At 47.8% G+C, this 25,462-nt stretch overlaps 1 protein-coding gene across 1 annotated transcript in view; it reads right to left on the reverse strand.

Annotated features, from left to right (window-relative positions):
- DCN (decorin) overlaps positions 1-25,462 on the reverse strand; it is a 309,316-nt gene that overhangs the window by 13,364 nt on the left and 270,490 nt on the right. The window contains exon 7 of the mRNA XM_086919558.1: positions 19,294-19,432. Coding sequence (XP_086775684.1) covers positions 19,294-19,432 — 139 coding nt within the window. The remainder of the gene's footprint in view (positions 1-19,293; positions 19,433-25,462) is intronic.

Genomic DNA, 25,462 nt, shown 5'->3' on the forward strand with positions numbered 1-25,462 from the left:
GTACAACACGTTGCGCCAAGGTGGCGATCAAAAACAGACGTTGCGCCAGAGGCGGCGATCAGAGCAAGTGAGTAAGCGTATTTAAAATTACAGAAAGTACACGAGAAAGCACAGCGCTGAAAAGCGCTCACTCTAACAAGAAAGTATCATATTAAAAGCAGTCTTTAAAATTGCAGGAACACACGAAGCCTCAGCAGCCTCTCAAGCCAGCAGTTAGCACAGAACTAACGTCAGTGCTCTGTTTAAATACTGCCGTCTATTCCAGTCACTGCACCGCTAACCTGCGAATTGGGCAGCAGGGCGGAAGTGAGGATGGAGGGCGGGGGTCAGAGTGCGCTCGTGTGGCCACCGCTGCTACAAACGGCACAAGCCGTGGCGGATCGGTGCCAGGAGCGAGGAGCAATAGCAGTTGCTAGTACAACACGTTGCGCCAAGGTGGCGATCAAAAACAGACATTGCGCCAGAGGCGGCGATCAGAGCAAGTGAGTAAGCGTATTTAAAATTACAGAAAGTACACGAGAAAGCACAGCGCTGAAAAGCGCTCACTCTAACAAGAAAGTATCATATTAAAAGCAGTCTTTAAAATTGCAGGAACACACGAAGCCTCAGCAGCCTCTCAAGCCAGCAGTCAGGGCACATTGTCACACTACAGGTCCCACAATGCAATTGGGCGGTTAGGAGGGGCAGGGACTGCATTACTGGGGTTAGCAATATGGCTTTCTTTAGGGGCATGGACATTGTTAGGGGACGGGGGCGCAGTTGCATGGCTCTTACCTTGTGATTGGTGTGTGGCACGGGGGGTGTCCAGCTGAGTGACCCCCAATCAGGCTGCAGGGTTGATGGTGTCCTCCACTAAGTCCTCCAGTGGTGTGTTTGCAGGAACTGTGGAGTCTCCTCCTCCCGTGGCCACTCTCTCCCCCAGTCTCTCTGCAATGCGCTCCTTGGCAGGGACTCTAAGGTCGTACCACCTCTTTTTGAGGTCATCGATTGACCGGTGTGTCACTCCAACGGCGTTGACCTTGGGTCTGATGCGCAGCCAGATGCGCCTTTTGGTAGCCTCGGGCACCTTCCCGGACAGCTTCCCAAACAGCTGGTCATGGTCCCTGCTGACTCCCTCTATCAAGTACTCCAGCTCTTGTTCAGAGAACTTGATTTTGCGCTTCCTGGATGTTTCTCTGGATCCTGAAGCATCCTGGGACATTCTGGAATAATGTGTGTCCTGTATTGGGACTGCAGGGTGTGTCTCTTGGAGCTCAGGGCTGTGCATCCTCCTCTATCCAGTTCTGTGATCCAAATGAAGAATGGAGCAGCCTACATCCTGGTAATGATGTCATCATTGTTGTCAAAAAGCGACTTCCTGTTTTTGCAATCTCGCAATCTACGAGATCGCTATTTGCAATTTCAGTATTTGCGAATTCGTAATTTGGGGTTGGGAAACAGCGGATTCTGCGATTTTATAGCGATTTTGGGAAATTCGCATACGGCGATTGAAGACGGTTGCGAATCGCATTAATTTAGCGATTATGATGATGCATCCCATTCTTCGAATTCTGGATAGCGATTCGGTATTTGGGTGCTTGATGCATCTGGGGGTAAGGGCCTGCTTTCAAAGACAGCGGTCAGTCCATAGGCCGTACTCATTTTTTTTTTTTGAAATATATTTTTATTGCAGGAATCAGTAAATCAGTACAGTAACGACCAGCATTGTATCATAAGCAATATTAACAGAATAAAGCCCTCTGGCCCCCCTCCGTAAAGTCCGTACACAGCCAATCGGCCCACAACCCTGGGGTCGGGCGGCGAAATGCAATGGGGGTCCGTAGGATGCTGGAGCTGGTCCGGATAATGCACTGTCCGTCATCTGCTTTTCCAAACAAGCCTAAAACCCCCAAAATAAACCCCCCCCCCATAAATGTCTACTAACTAAGAGAACCCCCTCCCCCCCCACCACCAGCGCCAGGGAGCTATCAACATAGGATCTGCTATTGGACCCACGGGGAAGGCAATAGGACTGTCAGTACTAACGTTCACCGGGACTCGGGGTGAGTTGCTTCTTCGCTTTCAGAGTCGCTGGGGGCGCAATAATCCCTGAGGGCCTGCACCAACATTTCCCACTCCAACGCGGCCTCCTGCGCCTTCTCATTACCCTGCCTCCAAGCCAGTTGATATCTCAGCGCGCTCTCTCCCGCTGCCCACTTCAAAAGCTCACTGTGCCATCTGCTGCCTGCCGGACCAGCTCGTGCCTTCCAGTTCCTGGTCACCTCTCGTTTAGCAAGGAGGAGCCCCAGGTCGATAAATTTACTAGAAATTTTATTCCTGGGGGTATGGGGGAACCAGTGCAGTAGCCCCACCGCCGCATCCAATGATAAGAGTCTCCCTGTCACCTCCTCCAGGGTCGTCGCTACCTCCTGCCAGTAGGACGTCAGTCCTGGGCAGGCCCATAACATGTGTAGGAGGTCCGCCTCCTGAGCCGGGCATCTAGGGCATTCCGCCGACGCCGTGGCAAAATAACGCCTGATTTTCACCGGGGTCAGGTACGCTCTATGGAGAACATAATAGTGGACCAGTTGGAAACGGGCGTTTCGTGTGCCCTTCCAGGCTCGTCTCACCAACTGGGACCAGGTCGTCTCCGGGATCTCCCTACCAATGTCCTCCTCCCAGCGGGTCCTCAAAGTGGTGAGAGGAGCCAATCCCTCGGTAATCAACCTGCCGTAGAGGCAAGTGACCGCCTTCACCGTGCCCGCCGACATCATTACGTACTGGCACACCTGAGATAAGTGGGGTTCCTCCTGCCCGTTCTTCCAGTGTGCCTGGATCGCTCGTACAATGGCCGAGTGCAGCAAAAAGTCGCCCCGGGAGATCCCGAAGCGGTCAATGAGATCCTGAAAGGACAAGAGCGCTCCGTCCTCGAACAGATCACCAACGAGCTGTAAACCGGAATCCTCCCAGGCCGCCAAACGCGACCAATCCCCTCCGTGGGGGAGGGCCGTCAGCATCCCCAATGGTATTTCAGGCGCATATGGTGTTCTCAGTTGGCCTCGGGCGTGGGCCCGATTCCAACACAGGCGGACAGTCCGCTCCTCCATCGACAAGTCCCGCAGGACTAAACGTTGTCGCAGCGCTATAAAGGAGAGAACATGCCTGGCCATACCCGTCCCTCTTCCGTCTTCCGGGCCCCGGAATTCCCTGGCAATCTCCTGAGTGAAGGTCTGGAGCTGCGCCGCTAAATAATACTTTTCGAAGTCCGGCACAGCGAGCCCCCCCTCGTCTTTCGGCCTCATCAAGGTATTGAGGGCTACCCGCCGCCGGCCCGTTCCCCAGAGGAATCCGACCACCATAGAGCGTAATCGACGAAACGTGGCCGGTGGGACCCAGATCGGCAAAGTCCGGAAGTAATATAATAACCGGGGAAGCGCCACCATTTTGAGCAGGGCGATACGTCCCGCCACTGAAAGCGGCAGCGTGGCCCAAAAATCCATGCAACCTCGGAGTGCTCGAATGCAGCGGGCAATGTTCCCATCTAGGAGGTCGGGTTGGTCATGGTAGACGAATACCCCAAGGTACTTAAAGCAGTCGGGCTCCCATCTAATCTCCCTACTTAGCGCAGGGGCGGGGGTACCCCTGCGTACCGGAAAAAGACAGGTCTTAGACCAATTCACTCGGAGGCCCGAGACCTCTCCGAACTCCGTGAGCGCCAATTCCGCTCCCCGTAAAGCGTCGACCGGGTCCTCCAGGAAGAGCAACAGGTCGTCCGCATATAGCGAGACATAATGCGGGCCCGCAGACGTCCATAAGCCCGTATAGTGGGCTCCCGAGCGAAGGTGCAGCGCCAGTGGCTCCACCGCCAGCGCAAAAAGAAGCGGGGACAAGGAGCACCCTTGCCGCGTGCCTCGTTCCACCGGATACCGCGATGAAATCAATGGTCCCGCACGGACCCTGGCCGAAGCAGAAGCATAAAGAACCGCGGTCCATCGGACAAATCCCTCCCCGAGGCCGAATCTCCGTAACACCGTGCCGAGGTAGTCCCACTCTAGGCTATCAAAAGCCTTCTCCAGGTCCACCGACAAGACTACCGGGGACGGGGCATCCACAAATGGTTCCCCTAGTAAACGGAACAACCTGCGAATATTCATCGTCGTGTTCCGCCGTGGGATGAAACCGGCCTGGTCCTCATGCACCAGGGAACTCATGTGTCCCAGCAGCCTCGAGGCCAAGATGCTGCTCAGTATTTTGTAGTCCACCGTCAACATCGATAGGGGACGGTAGGACCCCGGGTCGGATGAGTCGCGGCCCGGTTTGAGGAGAGGAACCACCAACGCCTCACACATCGAGCTCGGGAGTCGCCCCAGCCTCTTCGCCTCCCTGTAGACCACCAGTAAGCGAGGGGCTAGGAGGTCAGCGTAAGTGGCATAAAACTCCACTGGTAGGCCATCTAGGCCCGGGGTCTTGTTTCTCGCCATCCGTTTAATGGCCCCGCGGATCTCCCCTAATTCAATGTCGGAACCCAGAGTTTTCGCCACTTCCTGCTCCACTGTGCGGAGCTCCAGTGGGCGAAGATAATTATCAAGCCGGTCTGGGTCACGTGCGGAGCGACTGCGGTATAAACCTTCATAATAATGCCGGAAGCAACTAAGAATCTCCGGTTGGGTGCATACCTCGGTTCCGTCTGCCCCACGCATATTTGTCGTCGTTTGAGACTGGCGCGTAGGGTTGGCCAACCACGCCAACAACGCACTCGATCTGTCTCCCTCCGCGATAGACCGGACCGTATAGGCCTTATAATCAAAACAGCGGAGCCGTTCGACCTCCGCAGCTACCTTTTCCCTCGCCTCCGCCGTCTGGGCTTGCAATTCCGGGTGTCCGGGGCGGCGAATTTCAAGCTCGCGGAGTTCCCGGTCCGCAGTGTCTAAATCAGCCAGGATGACGCGCCTCATGCCCACCTTCTTAGAGATACAGTAGCCCCTCACCACTACCTTAAAAGCGTCCCATTCTAACGCCCTAGTACTCGCGGAGCCGCCGTTGGATGCAAAATAGTCCGATATTCTCTCCCCCAAGTCCGCCTTGAAGACACTGTCCTCGAGGATCTCGGGCCGCAATTTCCAGGTGGGCACCGCCGGCGTCCCAGGAAACCAGCGAAGGTCCAGTAGGAGGGGGTTATGGTCCGAGATGGTCCTCGATAAGTACTCCGATCGGACCGCTGCCGAAACCAGTTCGGGCGATCCAAGGAAGCCATCTAGTCTGACATGCAATTCATGGAGGCTCGAGAAATATGAATAATCCCTAGATGCGGGGTGATGCGCCCTCCAAATGTCCGTCAAACCCCAGCGGGTCTGCCAATCCAGACGACCCTTAGCCGTGCGACGGACCGGGGAATCGGGAAGCGGGGGATGCGAGCGGTCTATGTCCACATCCACTATGGAGTTAAAGTCTCCCCCCAGCAGGAGGGGCCCGGCGAAAAAGTGGGCCAACGAGCCCGATAACCTGGAAAGGAAGGCAGTCTGGTCTACATTAGGAGCATATACACAGCAAACGTTCAGGTCCCTCCCCCCTAGAGTGCCCGAGATGGCCACGAAACGCCCCTCTGGATCCAACTCTGTCCTCGTGACTTGGAAGGGGACCCCTGCCCTGATCCATATTAGCGCCCCCCTGGCATAAGCAGAGTACGACGTGGAAAAGACCTGCCCCCGCCATCTACGCTGAAGCGCCGCCCCTTCCGCCTTGTTCAGATGAGTTTCCTGCAGCAGCGCCATTTGCACTCCCCTACGCACTAAATAAGCGTGGACCTTGTGACGCCTGGACATAGTGTGAAGCCCCCTTACATTCCAAGTAACACATTTCAAATTAGCAACATCAGCCATTGTCCCAGATTGTTCTTGCACAGTCCCCCCATCCGGGTCCCCACAAAGAAAAGGCATCAATCCTCCCAGCGCTGATGGCGGCCATTTTCCCCAACCAAAACCAAACAACCCAAAAACCAACCAAACCCCCCCCCACCCACCCCAGAACAGGACCCAAACTGCACCATCTAGATCCCATCCAAACCTCGCCCTTCATCAACCCCAGAACCCCCACTAATCCTACGGTCGCCACCGTAGGAAGGCCTTATGGGCCAGGTGCGGGCTGGGCGGAGGCAGTGGGCCCTCGTCGCCCAGGCCACCAGGACTATAACAAGCCCCAAACAGTGCCAAAACCTTCCGGGGCGAAAGCAGAGGCCCCCCAACCCTCTCTTCCTCTATGTCAGCAATAAAGGACGGCAACCGCCTCCCCCCTGCCGGGCCCCCACCCAAAACAAGGCAGTATACCCCGTTACCCTTGTCCATCTAAAAGGTCCTCCACCGATTTCGGTGTGATCACCGGTGTATGGGCACTCTCTGCCACTGAATCCTCCGAGTCCGATGGTGCTCCCTCATCACCCGGGTTTTCTTCCTCCTCAACGGCTTCATCCCTTGCTCCCGACAACTCCGACAATACTTCCAGTACTCCCCTCCGTTCCGATGATGTCTCCGCAGTCGAGGGCCCTCCCGTGCGGCCGCGGCGATTCCTGACCCTCTTGGATCGCCGCCTTTGTTCCGGCTCATCTGCCTGTTGGGACGAGGAGCCAAAGCCATCTTTCCCTGTCCTGTATAGTTCGAGCCAGACACAGACATCCTCCGGGGTGTCGAAGAACTGGGTTTTGTCATCGACAATGATGCGGAGCCTTGCAGGATATAGGAGTGAATACTGAATTCCCTTGCTCCTGAGCTCGCGCTTAACCGCTAGGAAGGAGAACCGCTTGCGCTGCGTCTCGTAGGTGTAATCTGGGAAGATGTTCACCTGACTGTTCGCTACTTTGAACGGGCCATTGTGCCTGGCGGCATTGAGGATTAAGTCCCTGTCTCGAAAAAGCAGCAACCGCGCCACCACTGGCCTCGGGGTGCGTCCCTGCTGTGGGGGCCGTGCTGGGACTCTGTGGGCTCGTTCCAGAGTGTAGAAGGAGGACAGTCCCTCCGGGACCACCGTGTCTCGGAGCCAGGTCTCCAAGTATTGCACCATGTCGCCATCCTCGATCTTTTCCGGCAGGCCCACCACTCGGATGTTGTTCCTCCTGTTGCGGCCTTCCGCATCCTCCGCCCTCCGTTCCAGGGTCTCAATTCGGGATAGGGCATCCTTCATCGTCGCAGCCAAGGTTCGCTGCGCCGGCTCCAAGGTTTTCACCGTGCCCTCCACCTCCTTGACCCGGTCTGAAAGTTTGCCATGGTCCGCCCTGAGGAGGCCCAGGCTCGTCGCCACCTGAGCAATGTCCTGTTGGAGGGCTGATCTTGTAGTCTCTATCGCCTCTAGGACACGGTCGAACTGTTGCTGCATCGGCGCGCCACCAGAACTTGTTGGGTCCCCATGCTCCTCTTTGTCCTGGGCTTCAGAGTCCGAGGCGGTCTGGGTGGATCCCTTGGCTCCCCTAGGTTTCCCCATGCCTCCCGGGGCACTCCGCGAGGGTCCCGGAGTAGGCGTCTCCGTGTGCAGGCGTCGACCACTACCTTCCCGGATACTTGTCCTCAATTCGGGTATGGGCGACCTCCTTCTCCAGAGCCTGTGGAGACTCCGCCGCTTCGGCTCACGCCACCGCCACGGCGTCCGAGGGCACCGATGAGGGGGCGGAGACAGCCGTCGCCGAGTCGGGCAGGCCCGTTCACCCACTATAGCCCCGGGGTGAGGGCCACCAACTCCCTCGGATGATCTGTGGCGCCAGAGTGTCGCGCCTCCCATGTAGGTGGACTGGCCAGGAAGACGTAGCTAGTTGCGGAGTCGCAAGGTGGGCCACCGCTCGGATCGCAGGGCGTCCGCTCCCGGTGCCCTCCACTGCGTGGGCACCCGCCCGGCCGTCTAACCGAGTGCAAATCCGTTGCAAAGGGTCCAATCCAGTAAATGTCCCATGTCCAGAACAGCCGGAGATGGCGAAGCCGGGCGCTAGTCACTACCTGCGGCACTTCTTCAACTCAGTAGTTCCGAACAGGGGGACAAAGGAGTCCGGGCGCCATGTTGGGTCGCACTCCGCAACTCCGCAAACTTCGGTTTTACTCCGGAGCAACCCTCGTCCGAGCTCCACCAGGGGCCCCGGCAGGGTTCCGTCGGCACACTCAGCAGAATGCGGGGTCTGGGGTGCCCCGCAGCCTCCGATTTTCAGGATAATCCCGGGCTTAGTCCCGGAGCCGAGCTCTCAGGCGACCATCGCCATCGGCGCCCAAGCCACGCCCCCATAGGCCATACTCATGGTGTGTGATAGTCGTATCCCACAGCATGGCAGCATGAGGAAAGTATATGCTGCTGGTGCAGCAGCGGCACCATCGAGCAAATTCTGAGTTGCCAAACTACCACCCTTTCAATGGCAGTGAGCCAGTCATGAAAATAGTGGCACTGAGGCAAGTAAGGGGTCTAGTAGGGCCACCTGCCACCTCTGAGTCCCAGAGGGTGTGTGCAGGGGTTACATGTAGTGCCCCCCTGAATTTGCACCCCCAGTTCCTGCACGGTGTGGCATGTGTTCCACACCATACAGGAAGGTGCAGTTGGCACTCTGACAGAGCAGTCTGCATGTTAGGATCTTCTATGAGTCTGACAGACTGCCGATGTTAGACTGCTGCAGCACCCCCTCCAGACCAGGAATTAACTCCTAATCTGGCGGGCAGCAGCACCACAGCTTTGGCAGTCCTACAGCAGACAGCACTTTGCACCATCCTCTGTAGGGCTGCCAAAGTTGTAATCAGGCCCTACGTTGGAAGGTAAAATGTCCGACCGGTACGAACTTGGTTTCTGTATCCAACAAGCGCTCCATCACTGTCTGCCTAAACTCACACCTTGGTATCGTTCAAGTGCAGCCAAATGACCACAATTTGGCATACGCTTAATTGAACTATCTTTACATAAAAGTTCTAAAAAATATATCTTTGGTTCCCTACATCTTTCATTGTCATTTGGGCATCTATTTGCTCATTACATTTTAATCTATTTTTAATTTTAGTGGAATTTTTGTTGTGTTGTTCTTTCTATGTTTTAAATGTTTTGGTGCGGATAAATGCTTCCCTAATTTTTCCTAAGTTTAGCCTGTATGCTCTGTGCTACATCTACTAGGGGTTAAGCTCAGTGTTCAATTATTGAGACGTAACCGGACCTTGTACAGAATTGTGACATTATTACTGGTGAGTAAGGCAAGTATAGTAGTGAGATGAGCCGGGTGAGGGAATATAGGTAAACTGAGATGAATGATTCATTGTTCCTTATTATTATTTCACATTACATATTGGACCTGTGCTAGTGTGTAACTATGAGATCCAGGTCGGGGCATGTGGAAATTCACTGCAGCATTTGTAAGACTGCTGACATTCACTTATGTACGCTAAGACTAGTGGAAAAAAGAGGCAGGAGCAATAAGTAACCAAAATAATTATTTCTCACAGAGAAAAGCCTTAGTGAGCAAGGCAGTGTATTTACCAGGGAAGTAATATGGGGTCCTAGACATTCCCTCTGTTGCTGCATAGGCAATATGACTGGATCCAAGTACACTTGACCCACTCTTAAGTGGTGGGTATTGTTAGCAACTAACTTAGCACTGTTGTAAGCATTGATGTCTCACTTTCACTTTAGAGGCTTAGTAACACTTTCCATGTAGTTAAGACAAGGCATGAACATCATTGCTAATGAAAGTCAAACCCACAATTCGCAACATTTGAGCTATGGCTCTTGGGTAAAATAAAACCTCATTGTATCCTCTTATTTTATGCAACTGACTGCAGAGCAGCACTTATTCTGAACACCTACCCACGACCCATTCGCCAATTTTCAGTGGATTAAAAAGTCAAGCATATGCCCACACATTAGTAATTTTAAAACAAATAGCAACAGATAAATAAATAAGGGAATCATACTTTTTTCAGCTTTCCATGTTTAAGTCATACAATAAAACATTTCAAAAAAGTTAAAAACTTAAACTCTGATATATGTGTAGTACCAGCTTACGGCTAATGCTCAAATTAACTTTCAGCACACTAATTGTAATTAATTTCTGGTTGAACTGGTGAGATAAATGTGTAGTAGGAGAGTGCCATTTATCACCCTTTATAGTATCTAAAAGTACTAAAACGCACAGTAAAAATGAGCATAGACTCAATATACAACTGTAAAAGTATGCAACCCTTCCCTAAACCTATATGAAATTCATGATTCACTAATCTATTTTGTAGGAACCTGGGTCTTTGTTGCAATGGTCCCCCCACCGTTTGCTTGGTGTTTGATGCAACGTTGACTTGAGTGCACTGGGTTCCTCCTAACCAGGTCCCCAGGGTCAATGTTCTTTTAACAAAGCATGGTAACTGGTCTATTGATCCACAATTGGCCAGGCCTTTAGCACCTCTGTAAGTTCCTACTAAGTGGTACCCTTGGTACATAGGGCATGCATAGGTAAAGAAGGTCCCTAAGAAATGTAGAACATCTTGTGCAAGGGACCCAGCACCAAACCCATGCCGACTGCGACTGCAGACTGTGTTACAAGGTGCTCTAAAAAGTGAAAACATGACGTGGCACACAGGATGTCTCTTAACATCGCATGTAATATTTGTAAGTCACCCCTACAGCCGGCCTTACAGCCCTATGGCAGGGTTCATTATATTACATGTGAGGACATATCTTCATGAGCATATGCCCCTGTGCTGTCCAGTTTCATTAGTGACAGTACAAGTGAACAGGAAAGCCCTCTTAAGAATGTACTGGGCACTGATCAAAATGAGTTTCCCAGCTATATATTGACTTAATTGAATCCTATGGTGTTGGGTATCAACCACCTTATATTAATAACCCAACAATGATTGCAGTGATGGATTTATTAATACATGCACCCAGAGGGCACCTTAGAGGTACCCCCAGAAAACCTGCAAACTTCTAGTGTATTGGCTGACAGATCCTGTCCAGCTTGCCTCCACAGACATATTTCGGACCCCCTGGAGATGAGCGCTAATGGTTTCTGAGGTAGGAAACAATGGCTGCTCCACCATGTTATCACCTCCCCCAAGCAGGATGACTAGTACCCAGAATAGCAAAGGCCTCCACCGCCATTGACATGAGAAATTCCATCCCCTACCCTGGGCCCTTCTGGCACATAGACAGGTGGGGAACGTAGCTAGTCAGAAGGTGTGCTCACCCTCAGGCTAGTAAGAACCCTAAGGTGGGCTACTTGAAGTGAACCTGACTAGAAAAAAGTGCCACCATCTTGTTTTTGGTGGCAGTTGGTCCTCTGTGTCAATGTTATGCCCACTTTCCACAGGAAGTGGTCGTATAGAAGATGTAGTCACCCTAAAGGTAGGTAGCTCATTGGCTACTACCTTCTACTCTCTAAAACGCCCCTAAATACAGTATATAGGTTCCACCTCTGATGCCAGGACTTAAGATTTGATTGACGCAAAGAAGAAGTGGACAAAGCAGATTGCTGACATGAGAACAGAGGAGCAATAACTGACAATGCCAAACCTGCTAGCCTGCCTGCTGTACCTGACCCTCATGCAGAAACCAACTCATCCTGCCACTGTGCGTACCCCAAGAAACCCAGAGGGCTGCCATTGCTTTGCAAATTGCCAGAAAACTCATTTGGAGTAGAGGAGCTACTCCCTGCAGCTGCATGCACCAAAGAAGAAATGCCTGGTTCACGGTCCTGCTGCTTACCGAGAATACCGACTGTCCATGTAGGGGTCGCCGTGCTCCCACTGGTCAGATCCATCCTCCCTCCAAGTGTAGGGACACCAAGATTGACTGGAGCCAAACATCACCTATACTCTGGGTACCAAACCACTTGCAGCAAATAAGGCGCATTGTGTTCAGCTAGGACACCCACGCTGAGGAGTCGGCCATGAATTTAAATAAATTCACTTCAAAGATTTCCGAGACATCACTGTGAAGAATTTAGTTTAGTTTTAGTTTCAAAAGCTTAGTGCAAGATTGAAGGACTGCATTATCAGCGACAAGCAGTATTGGAATTGTATCTCCTCCAATGAGTGGAAAATCCAAGTTCAGATTCAGAAGGCTATTGCCAACATCATTAATAAAAAGAATGAATAAGAGATGAACCAGTATGTAGCCTTGCCTTACTCTGCTTTTTCATATCAAACCCAGCGGCGGCTCCTCCGCTATGGTAGAGGGGCTTCACCCCCTCCGCCAGCTGCCTCAAAATGTCAAGAAAGGAAAACTAAAATTATAATAAACATGTTTTGTTATTGTTTTATTTATTTTTTTCCTGCTGGGTCTTTGGGTTCTGGGCCATGTGGAATGACAGGATGCAAGATGGCAGGTGGACAATGTTGTCATTGTGCATGACGGTTTAGCCAGCTGCAGTGGCCTAGCAAGGGGGGGTGGTATGCCCCGGGCAGTTCGAGTTTTTGTGGCGGCAGGCTCCTCCCGCTCGTACAAGTATTTGCTGACCTGCGGCAAATATGGGAATCGCCAGCACTCCCCTGCTCTTCTATGTGGCTGCTGCAGGGCAGTAAAGGCTACTCTTGACACGGTTCTCATGACATGAGAGCAGCATCAGGATTGGCCGCAGTGGAGTCTGGGAAACTGTTCCTGCGAGAAGAGGAGCAGAAGAGCACGATGAGTTTGGCTGCAGGTACATTTTTTATTTTTTGTTTTAGTTTTCCCTGCCGATCTCCGACAACACACAGCAGCTACTGATCAAACTTGGTAGACAATGCCCCTTTTGGGCCGTATCTAACAGCAGCTGTGTTGTTATGATGTACTTGTGCATGACAGTCATGAGTTTATCTGGTAGACTCGATCATGCAGGATCGGCCGCATGGTAGATGTATTGACTGAATCAAAGGCAGTTTTAAGGTTGGGAAAAGTCATGAACAAAGTTCTGTTCATTACATGAGAGTATTTTAGGCATATATTATATAACCTCATCACTTTATCAACTGTGCATGTTTCTAAAGCTAGCATGTAACAGTGTTAATATCCCCTTTTCCTCAACACAAGCTTCCAATCCTATAAGTAGGGCTTTTCCACAGATCTTGCCAGCACCATCTAGTAACAACATTGGATTATTTTCTGCACCATTTTGGTGAAGGGGGACTAAAATTGCATATTTCCACGAGGCCAGCACCACCTTGGCTTCCAAGGCTGTGTTAAATACCGTTGTTAATAGGGGTGCCCATGTGGTGGGTCGATTCAATAAACATTGCTGGGCATTCTGTCCAATGCAGGAACCTTATTCAGTTTTTAGCGCAAAATCACTGCAAGGGTTTCTTCTTCCTTAAGCTCATTGTCGGGCCATTCAAATTGTTGGAATGGTTGGGGTACAGAGAGATGTTTTTCATGATGGATTTTAGTAGCAGATTTCACACAGCTGTTATGAAGGAGAGTTTTTGGCTGGGGTAGAAAGTACCTTAATTAAACAATAATAAGTCATGATCAGTTTTCATTCTTCTTGAGACTGGCATATCAAAAACTCAGTTCAATGCCTCCAGATTTGATTATTATGTAGTCTATTAGACTCTTCTGCTTACCCGATCTAAAGGTATGCTGTGCCGGGTAATACGGGGGGAGCAGGCATTAAGGGGATAGATGACATTTAACAGAAGCAATGCATTAAACTCCAGTCCTCGTCTAGTGGATCTAAGGGTCACAAACCCAGCTTTGGGGGGAATATTCTGGCCTCCACCTTGACTTGGTCAACCTATTATAATTCTGGCTTGGTGTTGAAATCCCTGCATGCTACAATAATGTGAGGACAGGGCTTCATCCTTAGATTAGATGACTGTAATCAGATCCCCATTCTTACTTTGTTAATATGAGAACTTAGTAGATTTAATATCGATGAAAGGTCTCTTAGGTTTCCTGGTGGTACATAAATAGTAAATAGATTCAGGGCCCATGAATCGCAGCTGAGTTTCAGATGTTGGATATTATTTCTGTTTTCCTGTTCACTTCCAACTACACTGAACCTTGTTACACCTCCTTTGTCCTTCCTTTACTTTCTTTGATTGTTGATAGAGAGAAAGCAGAGAACCCCTCTAATTCAACTTCGTTATGCACCCAAGCCTCTTGGAAGCAGCAGCTTATATAGGATTTATTGTATTAAACCCATTCAGCTCAGCTGCAGGCTAGCTGATTAATCTGCCCTGCTCACTTTCAATGGAAGCAGAACATATATCCTATGAGGAACATTTTGAGGCATCCTGTGGGACTCCATGCAAGGCCGTTGGCAGCCAATGCCAGATTGATGGTCTGCCAGGAGGCTAAGTTGGTCCTAAGATGGTGCTAAAGTGGTCACTATTAGCCGGTAGTAGGTATAGTCCTTGTGTTGTTCATTTGCATTTGTATTCTTAGATCTTGAGAATCAAAACTGCTGTTTGTTCTGCAAGTGAATCTAAGAAAGGATTGTAGGTCTGACTCCCTCTCGGCGGAGGCCGTATTATCATTTGCCTATGTTTCCAGAGTACTTTGGTACCATTCAGTCTTTTCATCAGCAACAAGGGTTGTAATTGTAATTGTAATTGTATGTAGATTTATAGAGTGCGATTGCTGCCCGGAGGCGTCCAAGCGCTAAGTTCCCCAGTCTGACAAGATAGCCTCTTTAGCTAAAATAGCTTTGATGTTGGTCTTGATTGCCAACAAGGATATCATCACAACTCTAATACTCTCATGGGAGGGTTATGAAACAAACCATAGGTAAGTTGTCTCTATTTAAAACATTGTGGAGGCATGTTGATGTAAAAAGAATTATATTGTTAGGATTGTGCTGCCCATTAAAGATTAAAGATTCATGTCAAAATTTGCTTTACCTGGCCTGCCCTATCCTAAGGGAGACTCAACTACACTTTTAGGTCACCCGTTAGGATAGATATGTTTCAGATACTGGCCTATTATCCCCATCCCCAGTGCCATTGCCATTGACTTCTATACCCTTTCCCTTTCCTATTGGACCACTCTGGTCAACCTCTCCCTCTATCAAGGCTCCCTTCCTGTCTCCTTCAAAACTGGGCAGGTCAGCCCTCTGCTTAAAAAACCCACTGCTGATGCGACTGACCTCAACAACTTCCGCCCTATCACTAACCTACCCTTTCTTGCGAAGATCACAGAAAGATGTGCAGCGAAACAACTCTCTCGTCATATCAAGGACAATGATCTTCTTGACAATTGTCAGTCCGGCTTCATCCAAAACTGCAGCACTGAAACAGCCCTACTGCAAGTGGTTGATGACACGCTGAGGATACTCGATTCGGGGTGTCCTGTCTTCTAATTCTCCTTGACCTTTCTGCAGCCTTTGACACTGTCAATCACAACAACCTCCTCAATATTCTTCAACAGAGAATGGGCATTGAGGGTACTGTGCTCAAATGGTTTCCTTCCTTCCACTCTGAAGGATCCCAAATTATCAAAATAGTGACCAGTCTTTCATCTCCTGTGGCGGTTGGTCAAGGTGTTCCTCAAGGCTCTATACTTGCACCCACATTTTTCAATCTCTATTTAGAACCACTGGGAAATCTCCTAAGTAAATCCGGGATCCACTATCATCTCTATGCAGATGACACTCAAATCTACCTCAAGGTTGCCTCCACTCACGATCTCTCCATCCTAAACTCTACTCTCGACTCCATTCAAAACTGGATGTCAACTCATCAAATGATTCTGAAACCCTCCAAAACGGAATTCCTCCTCTTCTCCTCCTCACTCTCTCCTGCCCGGTTCAATCATGGATGGATCAGATGAATCTACTTAACAATAAGCCAATCATAGTCGAAAGCGCAAAATCCCTGGGTGTCATACTCGACAAAAAACTCAATCTAATCTCCCACATCAATTCCATTGCAAAGTCTGCTCGATACCAACTGCGCCTTCTTTGGGGAATCCATCGCTTCTTCCTTATAACCCTGGTGCAATCGCTGGTCCTCTCCAGACTAGAATACTGCAATTCTCTTCTTACTGGCCTCCCTAAATCCCACTTGTCCCCCCTTAAATCTGTTTTCCATTCAGCAGCTTGTTTCATTTATGGGGCCAAAAGAAGCGACCACATCACACCGATGTTATCCACCCTCCGCTGGCTTCCCATCGAGGCTAGAGCTATTTACAAGACTGCCTGCATCACCCACAAAGTCTTGCACTCCTCCTCACCTTGCTACCTGGCGAATAAACTGAAACTCTCTGGAGGCTCTAGATCATCACGTAATGCGGAAAATCTACTGCTTGAACCTCCCACTTTCAAGAAGGAAAGATCGATGGCCCAATCCTTTTCAGGCAACGTGGTGAGAATCTGGAACTCCCTTCCGCCTCAGCTCCGGACCACCGCCTCAAAACGGACCTCAAAATTCTCCTCCTCCAAAGACACCTCCAAAAGCAATTCACGTCCTCTCTATTATCTGAAGGAAGACCTCCCATTACTGAAAATTATATGCTCCATGACTATGGAAGTGCCTTCCCAGTGTGTTCTTGTGGTTGGAGACTTTGCCATTTATTGCAGTATTATCCTTGTACCTGTGTTTGGTACTCTTTTGTAACATGCACACACCACTCTTCTCTTGTAACACACTGTTTGCTACCTCTCACATTTTGTTTGCCTTTGATACTTGCACAAGTGCCACCATTGTCTATGTAACGTTTGTTCTTGTGCCTGAGTGTTTAGCATATATTGCAGTATTATACCTCTAATTGTACTTTGATTTCTCTTGTAACCTGCACACTTGTCACTTTTTCCTCCTGTGCACTGTTTGCTACCTCATGTATTTAGTTTGCTCACAATTGCACCTTTTACCTCATGTAACTTAACGGCTGCTTTTGTAATCTGTTCACGTGTAATGTTCTCTTCATGTATCAATTCTGTTCCTATTGTGAAGCACTCTGACGCCTATGGGTAAAGTCTGCGCTATATAAAAACGCATAAATAAATAAATAAATAAATAAATAAATAAATATTAGCCTCTAGGCTGTGTAAGCTGTGCAGGGCATCCTTTTTGTCTGTTGGCTGGGGAGTCTTGTTGGTTTTGCAGTTCCCAAATTAATTTATTTCTTGCAAGAAAACTGTTTCGGGGGACCCCCTGTATTTGCCTTCTTGATGCCATGGGGTTGGATGCAGTTATAATAGTAGCCTGCTTAAGGACACACTCTGTCTTACTAGAGCTGGCTTGAATGGGTCCTTCCAAATCGTCGTTGGGTTTTACTCCCAATTTGAATGCTGCATTTTGTAACGTTTGTGGATGGGCCAGAATGGATTGTTCAATTGAAGTGGAGGGAGGTTGTTCAGCCTGTATAGTGGAAAGTACTTGGTAGCCTGTATGGCTTTCAGATTTTCCAGTCATTGTGGGCAGTAAAAGTATGAAGTATGAAGTAGCTGCTGTATTTGGTGAGTGAATAAAGGTTACTGCTGTTATTTTATAGCTGCTGTCAGCTTATTTGGGCATTTCCAAGTCAAACGAGGTAGTGTGAATGTCATGCTTTGTTCTGACAAATCCTCTCGTCCCACCCTAGAGGACTAATCCCTATAAAGTGGCCAGTTAATGCCAATAAAACTGCTATCCTAAGTTCAGAGGCCAGGCTACTGCTTTGTGAAGAGCAGGTTTGTTAACACTGAAATGTGTATTTGGCCTTTGAAGGTGAGATGTGTGTTAAAACTGGGCATAACCAGTATTAGTTCACACAATATACTTTTGTATAAACTTCTGTTTTCACTAAAGTTATCAAAAATCTACTGTTACCATAAAGTTCGATTTTTAAAACTAAGTGGAAAATATTTTTGAATAATTGTACCACCCCTTTTTTAAGTGAAGATAGCAATTAAGGGTTATCATTTTACCTAGGCCTCTTCATGGAGAATGTGGCTGAAAAATAATCTGTTCTCTTTGACGTTTCACTCAAACTTTAATAACATTGACAATAAATGCCATGGTTGCAGTTCCTGCAAGTGTTTACACCTGTTTGTGTAGGCTGGTCGACAAATCGAAAGATTGCAAGTGAAGGTAACTTGGAATTGCTGTTGACAATGTCAAATCATCCCCTAAATCCCTGTGAGAACCTACTTTCTTCATTAGATTAAGCACCCAAGTGGACTTGCAGGGCTCGGGGGACTTATTAGCATATAAAAATATATGTTCCTATATGGTAATAGCACTTTGTCTTGCCATGTATCACTGCAGTGCTTTTAAACTGCACCTCGCCAGAACACAGTGATGCACCTGACAGCCCTGTATTTTTGGTAATACATATAGGTTGTGTAAACACACACTGAAGCCCAGGTGACATTTAACTTTCATGCCGCTATTCAATGTTTGTGTTATCTTCCATGGCTTCACAGGAAAGCGAAACAGTACACCTGGGTAAAACCAATCTTGAAAGTATCATTCAAGGCCAGAGCTCATGCACAGTGAAAATAAACAACAAAGTTACAGGGCACAGATTGTTAATACCACTAAAAATAGGGTTCGAAAATGGTGAAAAGCCTGTGATGACCACGCTTAAAAGGTGACTGTTACATTCTCAAAATATGGTGGTAAGACTTGTGAACTGCCTAAGGAACTTTGATCCTGTCTCTCTCTCACTGCAACCTGTTGTTGCTGCCAGTGAAACAGAATTCATTTGAAAGTGCCATGTCTGCTGCACAGAGGGTTTTATAGAACTGGACCAGCCTGTTTATTTGCTCAGATTTGAGCACTTATAAAACAGCTGAACTCCAGCTTTTTGCTTCTCCTGGAAGTGCCTGGTTTCAGGAGCACTGAATGCAAAGGTTGAGACTTCCGAGTTTTAGGACTTTCATTTCAGAGAGTTTCTTACATAAGTCCGTGCTATACGTGCTATCCATTTTTGTATTCTTTCTCAAGTTTGGCTATGTTTTCAGTTTCTAGTAGCCAGATGCTTTGGTGAATGTGCGCTTAATAAATACTAACAGCAGCAAAAACAATATTAATAATAATCATAATATAATGTGGTTGTTCTAATATTAATGTTATTATTATTATTATTTCTAGTTTTATTATTTTACAATATACTTTGTGCACTCACAAAAATAAAAAAGAACAATAATAGTACGAACATTATTATTAGTGTCAGTAGTAGTAGTAATATTATTATACAAACTATTATCATTCTCATTAGTCCACACAATATATAGTAATTAAATATGTTTTAGGCCATCATTATTTCAACTTCAATAGCAGTGCTTCATTGTCTTTCTACAATTTACCAATGTGCGGTACACAAGCACATTACATTAGAGAATTTGAATGCGCACTCCAAGAATCCCAGAAAAATGAATATATTTATTTTCACTTGGAACCGCTCGATATACTATACCTGGATATACTTGTGTTCGGCTAAACCAGGAGGCACTTGGATCAGGGCATTGTTGTCAAAGTGAAGCTCTCTTAAGTGAGGAACATTTGCTAAAGAACCGTTTTGAACAGTAGTTATGCTGTTCTGACTCAGGCCCAATCTGCAAAAACAAAACAAAGAAGTGTGAATGAAAGAGCAAAATAGTATGATTATGTGAAGCTTGTGTAATAGCCCTTCTATCTGTTTTATTTAGTGTCTACCACATCATTCTATTAACAGTGATCCGCGAGGATGGCTACAGACTTCATCAATTTGCCTTCAGTTTTCAGCACCGGGAGCTTGTAAGAAATGTATTGGTCTGAGTCTTTTAGTAATATATATATATATATATATATATATATATATAAATATAAATATATATATAAATATATGTATTAGTGTTTCACTTTGTGTATAAGTGGCTGCATGGGTTGGTGAGTAGCTACATGTGTATGTATATGGGTTATTAGATGTTTTTCTTAGTATCAGTATGAGTGTCTATATGGTTTGGTGGGGGTATTACTTAGCACATAGATGCATGATTGACTGATTCTCTGTTTGTATGTGTTTTGAAGACAGCATATGTGCAGGACTGTATGGATGGATGAGTGTGTATATGTGTATGTTAGTGAGTGAATGACTGTCTCACTAGTGTCTTTATCAGTAACTACATATGTTTTAATCTAGTATATGTGAATATTGATGTATATAAGTGAGTATATGTGAGAGTAAGAGATTGTAAGAGTTCCTGTTTAAATAAGTATGTGTTTCTATAAGTGATTTTTTAAGAGAATAAATATGTTTAAATTTCAATAGAAGTAAGGTGGTAGTGTGTGTATAGCTCTATATGCAAATAAATGGATGTTCAATTGTTTATTTGCATGTGTGAGTATGTGTGTGAGTAACTTTTGGATGACTGTCGGTGTGTAACAGGATGTATAGGTGTATCACTACATATGATGAGTGAGTATATGTATGAGTGACTATATTGAACTGTTTGTGAATGAGTAGATGTGTATATAGATGGTGGAATTACTGAATTGGTTGTTGTAACTGATATGGGTATCTACATTTTTAAAAAAACTTTCGTTTCTATTTTTGAATATGTGTTTCAAGGGTTACATTACAGTGAAAGGAGGTCTGTCACTCTGTCACTCTGTCACAAGGATGGTGTCATCAGTGATGTCATGAGTGATGTCACTGACCATGTCTTGAGTGATGTAATATGTGACGTCATCAGCAGTGCATTGCACGCACAAGTTATAGTGAGTCCAACTAACTATAACGTGGGAATTTCAATGGTTTTATGTCAGTAAAATTTCCAGCTAACTATAACTGGTGTGAAACCTATGGTTTTTTTCAGTGAATTTAATAGGTTTTTTAAATGCTAATTCCTAACTATAACTGGTGTGAAACCTATGGTTTTTTCAGTGAATTTCAAAGGTTTTTTAATAGCAAATCTCTTTCGTTATGAAATGTTATATTTTTATAATGAATTTTATATTGTATATTTATGTAATACTATTTTTTTTATGTATATATATATATATATATATTTTTTTTTTTTTGCCCCGGAGCGCTCCCGGGGAGCGTACCGATGCGCTTACCGGTAAGCGCAGTTTTGCCGCGCCCCGGTTCGCGTACCGGTGAGTGCCCCGTTAGCGCTATTGCCGCGAACGAAAGCATCATCGTAACGTATCGCGTAGCCGCGTGATGCGTGTTATGACGCACGGCGTAAGCACACCCGGAAGCGCCGGAGCACATACAATCGAGCTACGTAAGCGCCCCAAGGCACGCCCTAAGGCGCTTAAGCTACCCTGGTGCGCGTAGCGTAAGCGCGTCTGGTCATGTGACCTGAAAATAACACTTTCATTGGTTCAGAACACTTTTGGTTTCCAAATGATGAAAGCCCCCACCTTTTTTCCTTATTCTGACTTTGTCCTTTGACTGAGGAAGACCTGTTTGGAGATCTGTGACTAATATTTTGAACTTTAAAATGGCTACAGTAGCAGCAGCAGCTGGAGCATCTGCACCACCACCACCACCACCTCCACAAGGACCACCACAACATCACATTGTGGTCAAGAAGAAGAGGAGGAGGAAGAGGAGGAGGAGGAGAGAAGGCAGAGAAGGCATTTCCTGCCTGAAGACAATGCCCCATATAAACCAAAGGAGCACTTCATATGGGAGTTTTTTGAAATACCAAGGGGTGCAAAGAAGGTAAACGCTGCAAAGGTGACTTGTCTCATCTGTGGCGCTGTACTATCCAGGGGGAACCCTACCAAAAAATATTCTTTTGGCAATCACACAATGATTCGGCATATGCAACGATTGCACCCCAATAACTATTCTGCAGCAGAGGTGAGAGAACTGTGCAGAAACCTTCTGCCAGCACCTCAACAACCAAAGAACCCACTCCATCGGGTCCAGAGGCAAGTCAGATGGTTCCAAATATACAAACTAAGTTTGGTGATTTCAAATTCGTTTGCATATATTGTGGCAAAACAATTACTTATGGTGAGAAGAGTATTACCCTCATCAACATTGCTGGTGATAACCACAAGTGCCCGAAGAAACCCTAATTATTTTCCTTTTTTTTTTTTGCTCCAGTTGAGCCGTTTATAATTCCCTGTTTTTTGTTTCTCCCCATAAAAAATACAAAAAAAATATAAAACTATTCAGAAAAGCCAAAAAAAGTAAAAAATGTTCATAAAAACAATAAAAAAATATTAAACAACAAAAAGAAGAAAAAAAACTGTTCTTTTCAGCACTACCTCCAATTTATAAAAAAAGGCTACATTTAAAAAAAAAAACTCTGTCATCCCCCATGGTACGCTCCCCGGTCCGCCTCCCGGTGTGCGTACCGGGCGCTCCCCGCACACAAATCGAAATTTGCCCTTTTATGGCCCCCACATCAAACCTAGGGGGTCAGTGGGGGTCTATCCTGCCCCCTTTTAGTCATTCCCCTCTTTGTTTTTGCCACCTCTTGTGTCTCTATCCTACAGAGACACAAGATGGCGGCCACTCCGGACTGTTTGGAATGTTGACAGACACCCAAGAGCCAATCAGGTTTCGGCACGCGCTGGTTTGCGCCCCGGTGCGCGTACCGGGGCGCGCTTATAGATATATATATTTTTTTTAACCTAAATTACTCAAAATCCACTGGAGCACATATCTTGAGACATAGCAAAGGCACATCGGGCTACCAGTCCCTACAATTTTGCCAAGTTGCGTGGAAATCCATTCTGCCTTTCGGGCTAAAAGTGAGGTCGACCGCCCTATGGAAATTAACATGGGAAAACACGTTTGGGACCCCCTTTTTTCTCGGCCCCCACTTCACGAATCCCTCCCAAACTTTCAGGCAGATTCCTCAACTGGCGCCAAAGTTATTCCCAATAGAATGTTGCGATTTTCCTATCGAAAATAATCCTAACTATAACTACCTACTGGCGACCGCCAGTAGGTAATTACGTACTGGCGGTCGCCAGTAGGTATATATAGTTAGGACCTAGTTACCATAGGAAATTCCGAACATTCTATTGGGAATAACTTTGGCGCTGATTGAGGGATCTGCCTGTAATTTTCCTTAAATTTACCTCGCTGTGAGGAGGAGCTACGCGGGCATCCAAGATGGTCGCGTAAGCAGAGGGCTCCCACGACCCGCGCCGCCCTTTCACAAATATCCTTGAAATATCCTGATTTTCAATAGGCTTTTGAAGATCTACTCTTGCTGATCCTAATATACTTTCCAGAACTGAGATCGGACTTCGGGAACCATCTTTACATCGTCTTTAACTTTCTGGCCGGCACCCGAACGGAACCGGGGTCTCTGCTTCTCTGGCTGGCCGAGGAGTAAGTCAACAACAGCGGCAAAGGGGCATCCTTCCCACCGGTGACATTGTTACTTTCAGTTTTTATTTCTCCTCGGCCTCCCAATTGACTATTCTGAGAGTGATCCGGCTTTCGGGCTGCGGTGGCCTTGGCATGCTGTGCTTTCCTGCCATATCCCTAGTCTCACACTCTACGATTTTGGACTGGAATTCCGCTTTGGCAACTCAACGACATTTGCCATTTACACCAGGTCTAGAGGGCCCCTTCGGGGCGCGGCTTCCAATATGGTGACCAAACCTGAAGTCGAGAAGCGCAAGACGAAGGTGCCGACCCGTGGGGGACCCGTCCGAACTAATGTTATGGATCGATACACACAACCGAAGGGTACCCCCGGTGGTGCCGGCCGTAGTCTTGAAGACCCGAGGACGGACTTTATGGCGTCATCGGAGGTCTCGCTCCAGGACCTAATGCGTGCCATCACTGGGATGAAGGCTGATATGGGACTACAATATGAAGCTATTGTGTCCAAGATCGACACGGTGGCCGTTGATGTCACACTTATTAGAGCGGACTTGGCTAAGACCAATGAGAGGGTCAATGCCTTGGATCTGAAGGCCTCCAGTCTCGTTACTGATATGGCGGATGCACAGTCGGAGATTGGGAACCTGCGATCATCGCAAGATATGATGGCCAGACGTCTGGACCTGTATGAAAATAGGGCCCGGCGTAACAACATTTGTTTGGTGGGTGTGCCTGAGAACCACGGCACCACCACCGTTGACTTGCTAGTGGAGGATCAGATCGTCACCCATCTTGCTCCCGCTGGACTCAGCAAATTCTTCGCAGTCGAGCGTGCGTATCGTTTCCCGGGTGGACAGACTAAAACGGGGGCTCCCCCGAGGCCTATAATTCATAGGCTCTTCCACTTTCGGGATCGAGATGCTATCCTCCAGGCCTCGCGTAGGCATGGCCCATTGAAATATGAGAACAGTTCAGTCTCCATATATCCGGATTTCACTCCTCAAGTCCAGCGACAAAGGATGGGGTTCCAGGGAGTGAAACGGCGCTTGCGGGACTTGGGACTCAAGTATGCAATGCTATTTCCGGCTCGACTTCGCGTCGAGTACCAAGAACGCACTTTCTTTTTCGATAGACCAGACTGTGCGGGCGACTGGCTCGACTCGCTGCCGAAGACGGACGATGGGAGCGGAGACCCTGGTGGAGCGGACAGGGGTGCATCGGCACAGGAGTGACATTTTGGTTCATGATGTCTGGTTGCTAATTTGTATTTACCAGCTGAGTTTTGCCATTGCTTCTTAATCTGTGGTTTAAGGCCAAAGGGTGGTTCGGGTGCGGGGTAGTCTCTCTTTTCCTCTTCTGGGGTTCTTTGTGTAGTGTATTATGAAGGGGCGACAGGCACACTGCAGATTGGGGTGGCTTTTTAGTCGTACGCAGGGGTGCAGGGTGGGGGGTGTTGTAATGGGAAGTTGTTGGGGGTTGGGGGGGGTCTGTTTTTGTTTTTGTATTTGTCTTTTTTACATGGCAAAATAAGTATTGCTGTTATCCTACTGCTCTTGGGCTCCGGGAGGGGAGGGTTGTGGTGCTTTGTTGGGATGGGGGTGGTGATTTAAAATTGTTGTCCTGGAACGTTAATGGTCTGGGTGACAAGATAAAACATGGCGTTGTTCTTCAGTTTCTTAGACGTCACTCCCCTGACATTGTCCTGTTACAGGATACACATTTGGTAGGGAATGCCTGCAGGGCCCTGGATAGGCGCGGCTATAGATTGGTAGCTCATGCTGGATTCACATCTGTCTCTAGAGGGGTCGGCATAATTATTAAATCCACCCTGCCCCTTGAAATAGATGAAGTCACACTTGATGATAGGGGTCGGTACGCTGTTGTCTCCGGGCAGTGGGAGGGGAAGGTGCTTACAATCGTTAGTATTTACGTTCCCCCGGGTCTTCAAGCTGCCTCCTATGCCGACCTGGGGCGGACTGTGCTAGGGCTCCCAGACGGTCTCCTTGTACTGGGTGGGGATTTTAACTCGGTGGTCTCTGGTGATTGTGACCGATTTCCCCCCCCGAGTTTTGCCGGCTTCTCAGTTATGGCTTTCTGAACTGCTGGAGACCTTTGGATTGGTAGATGTTTGGCGGATGCTACACCCCTCGCATTTGCAGTATACGTTCAACTCTGGAGCCTCTCTGGGATTGACTATTTTTTAATGCTGTCCGCCCACACTCCTTCTGTGCGTGAAATCGGCCATCTTCCTAGGGGCATTTCTGATCATTCACCCTTGTTGCTCGGGATCTCGGTGGGT

This window comes from Lissotriton vulgaris, chromosome 1_1 (assembly GCF_964263255.1).
Source record: "Lissotriton vulgaris chromosome 1_1, aLisVul1.2, whole genome shotgun sequence".
Lineage (NCBI taxonomy): Eukaryota > Metazoa > Chordata > Amphibia > Caudata > Salamandridae > Lissotriton > Lissotriton vulgaris.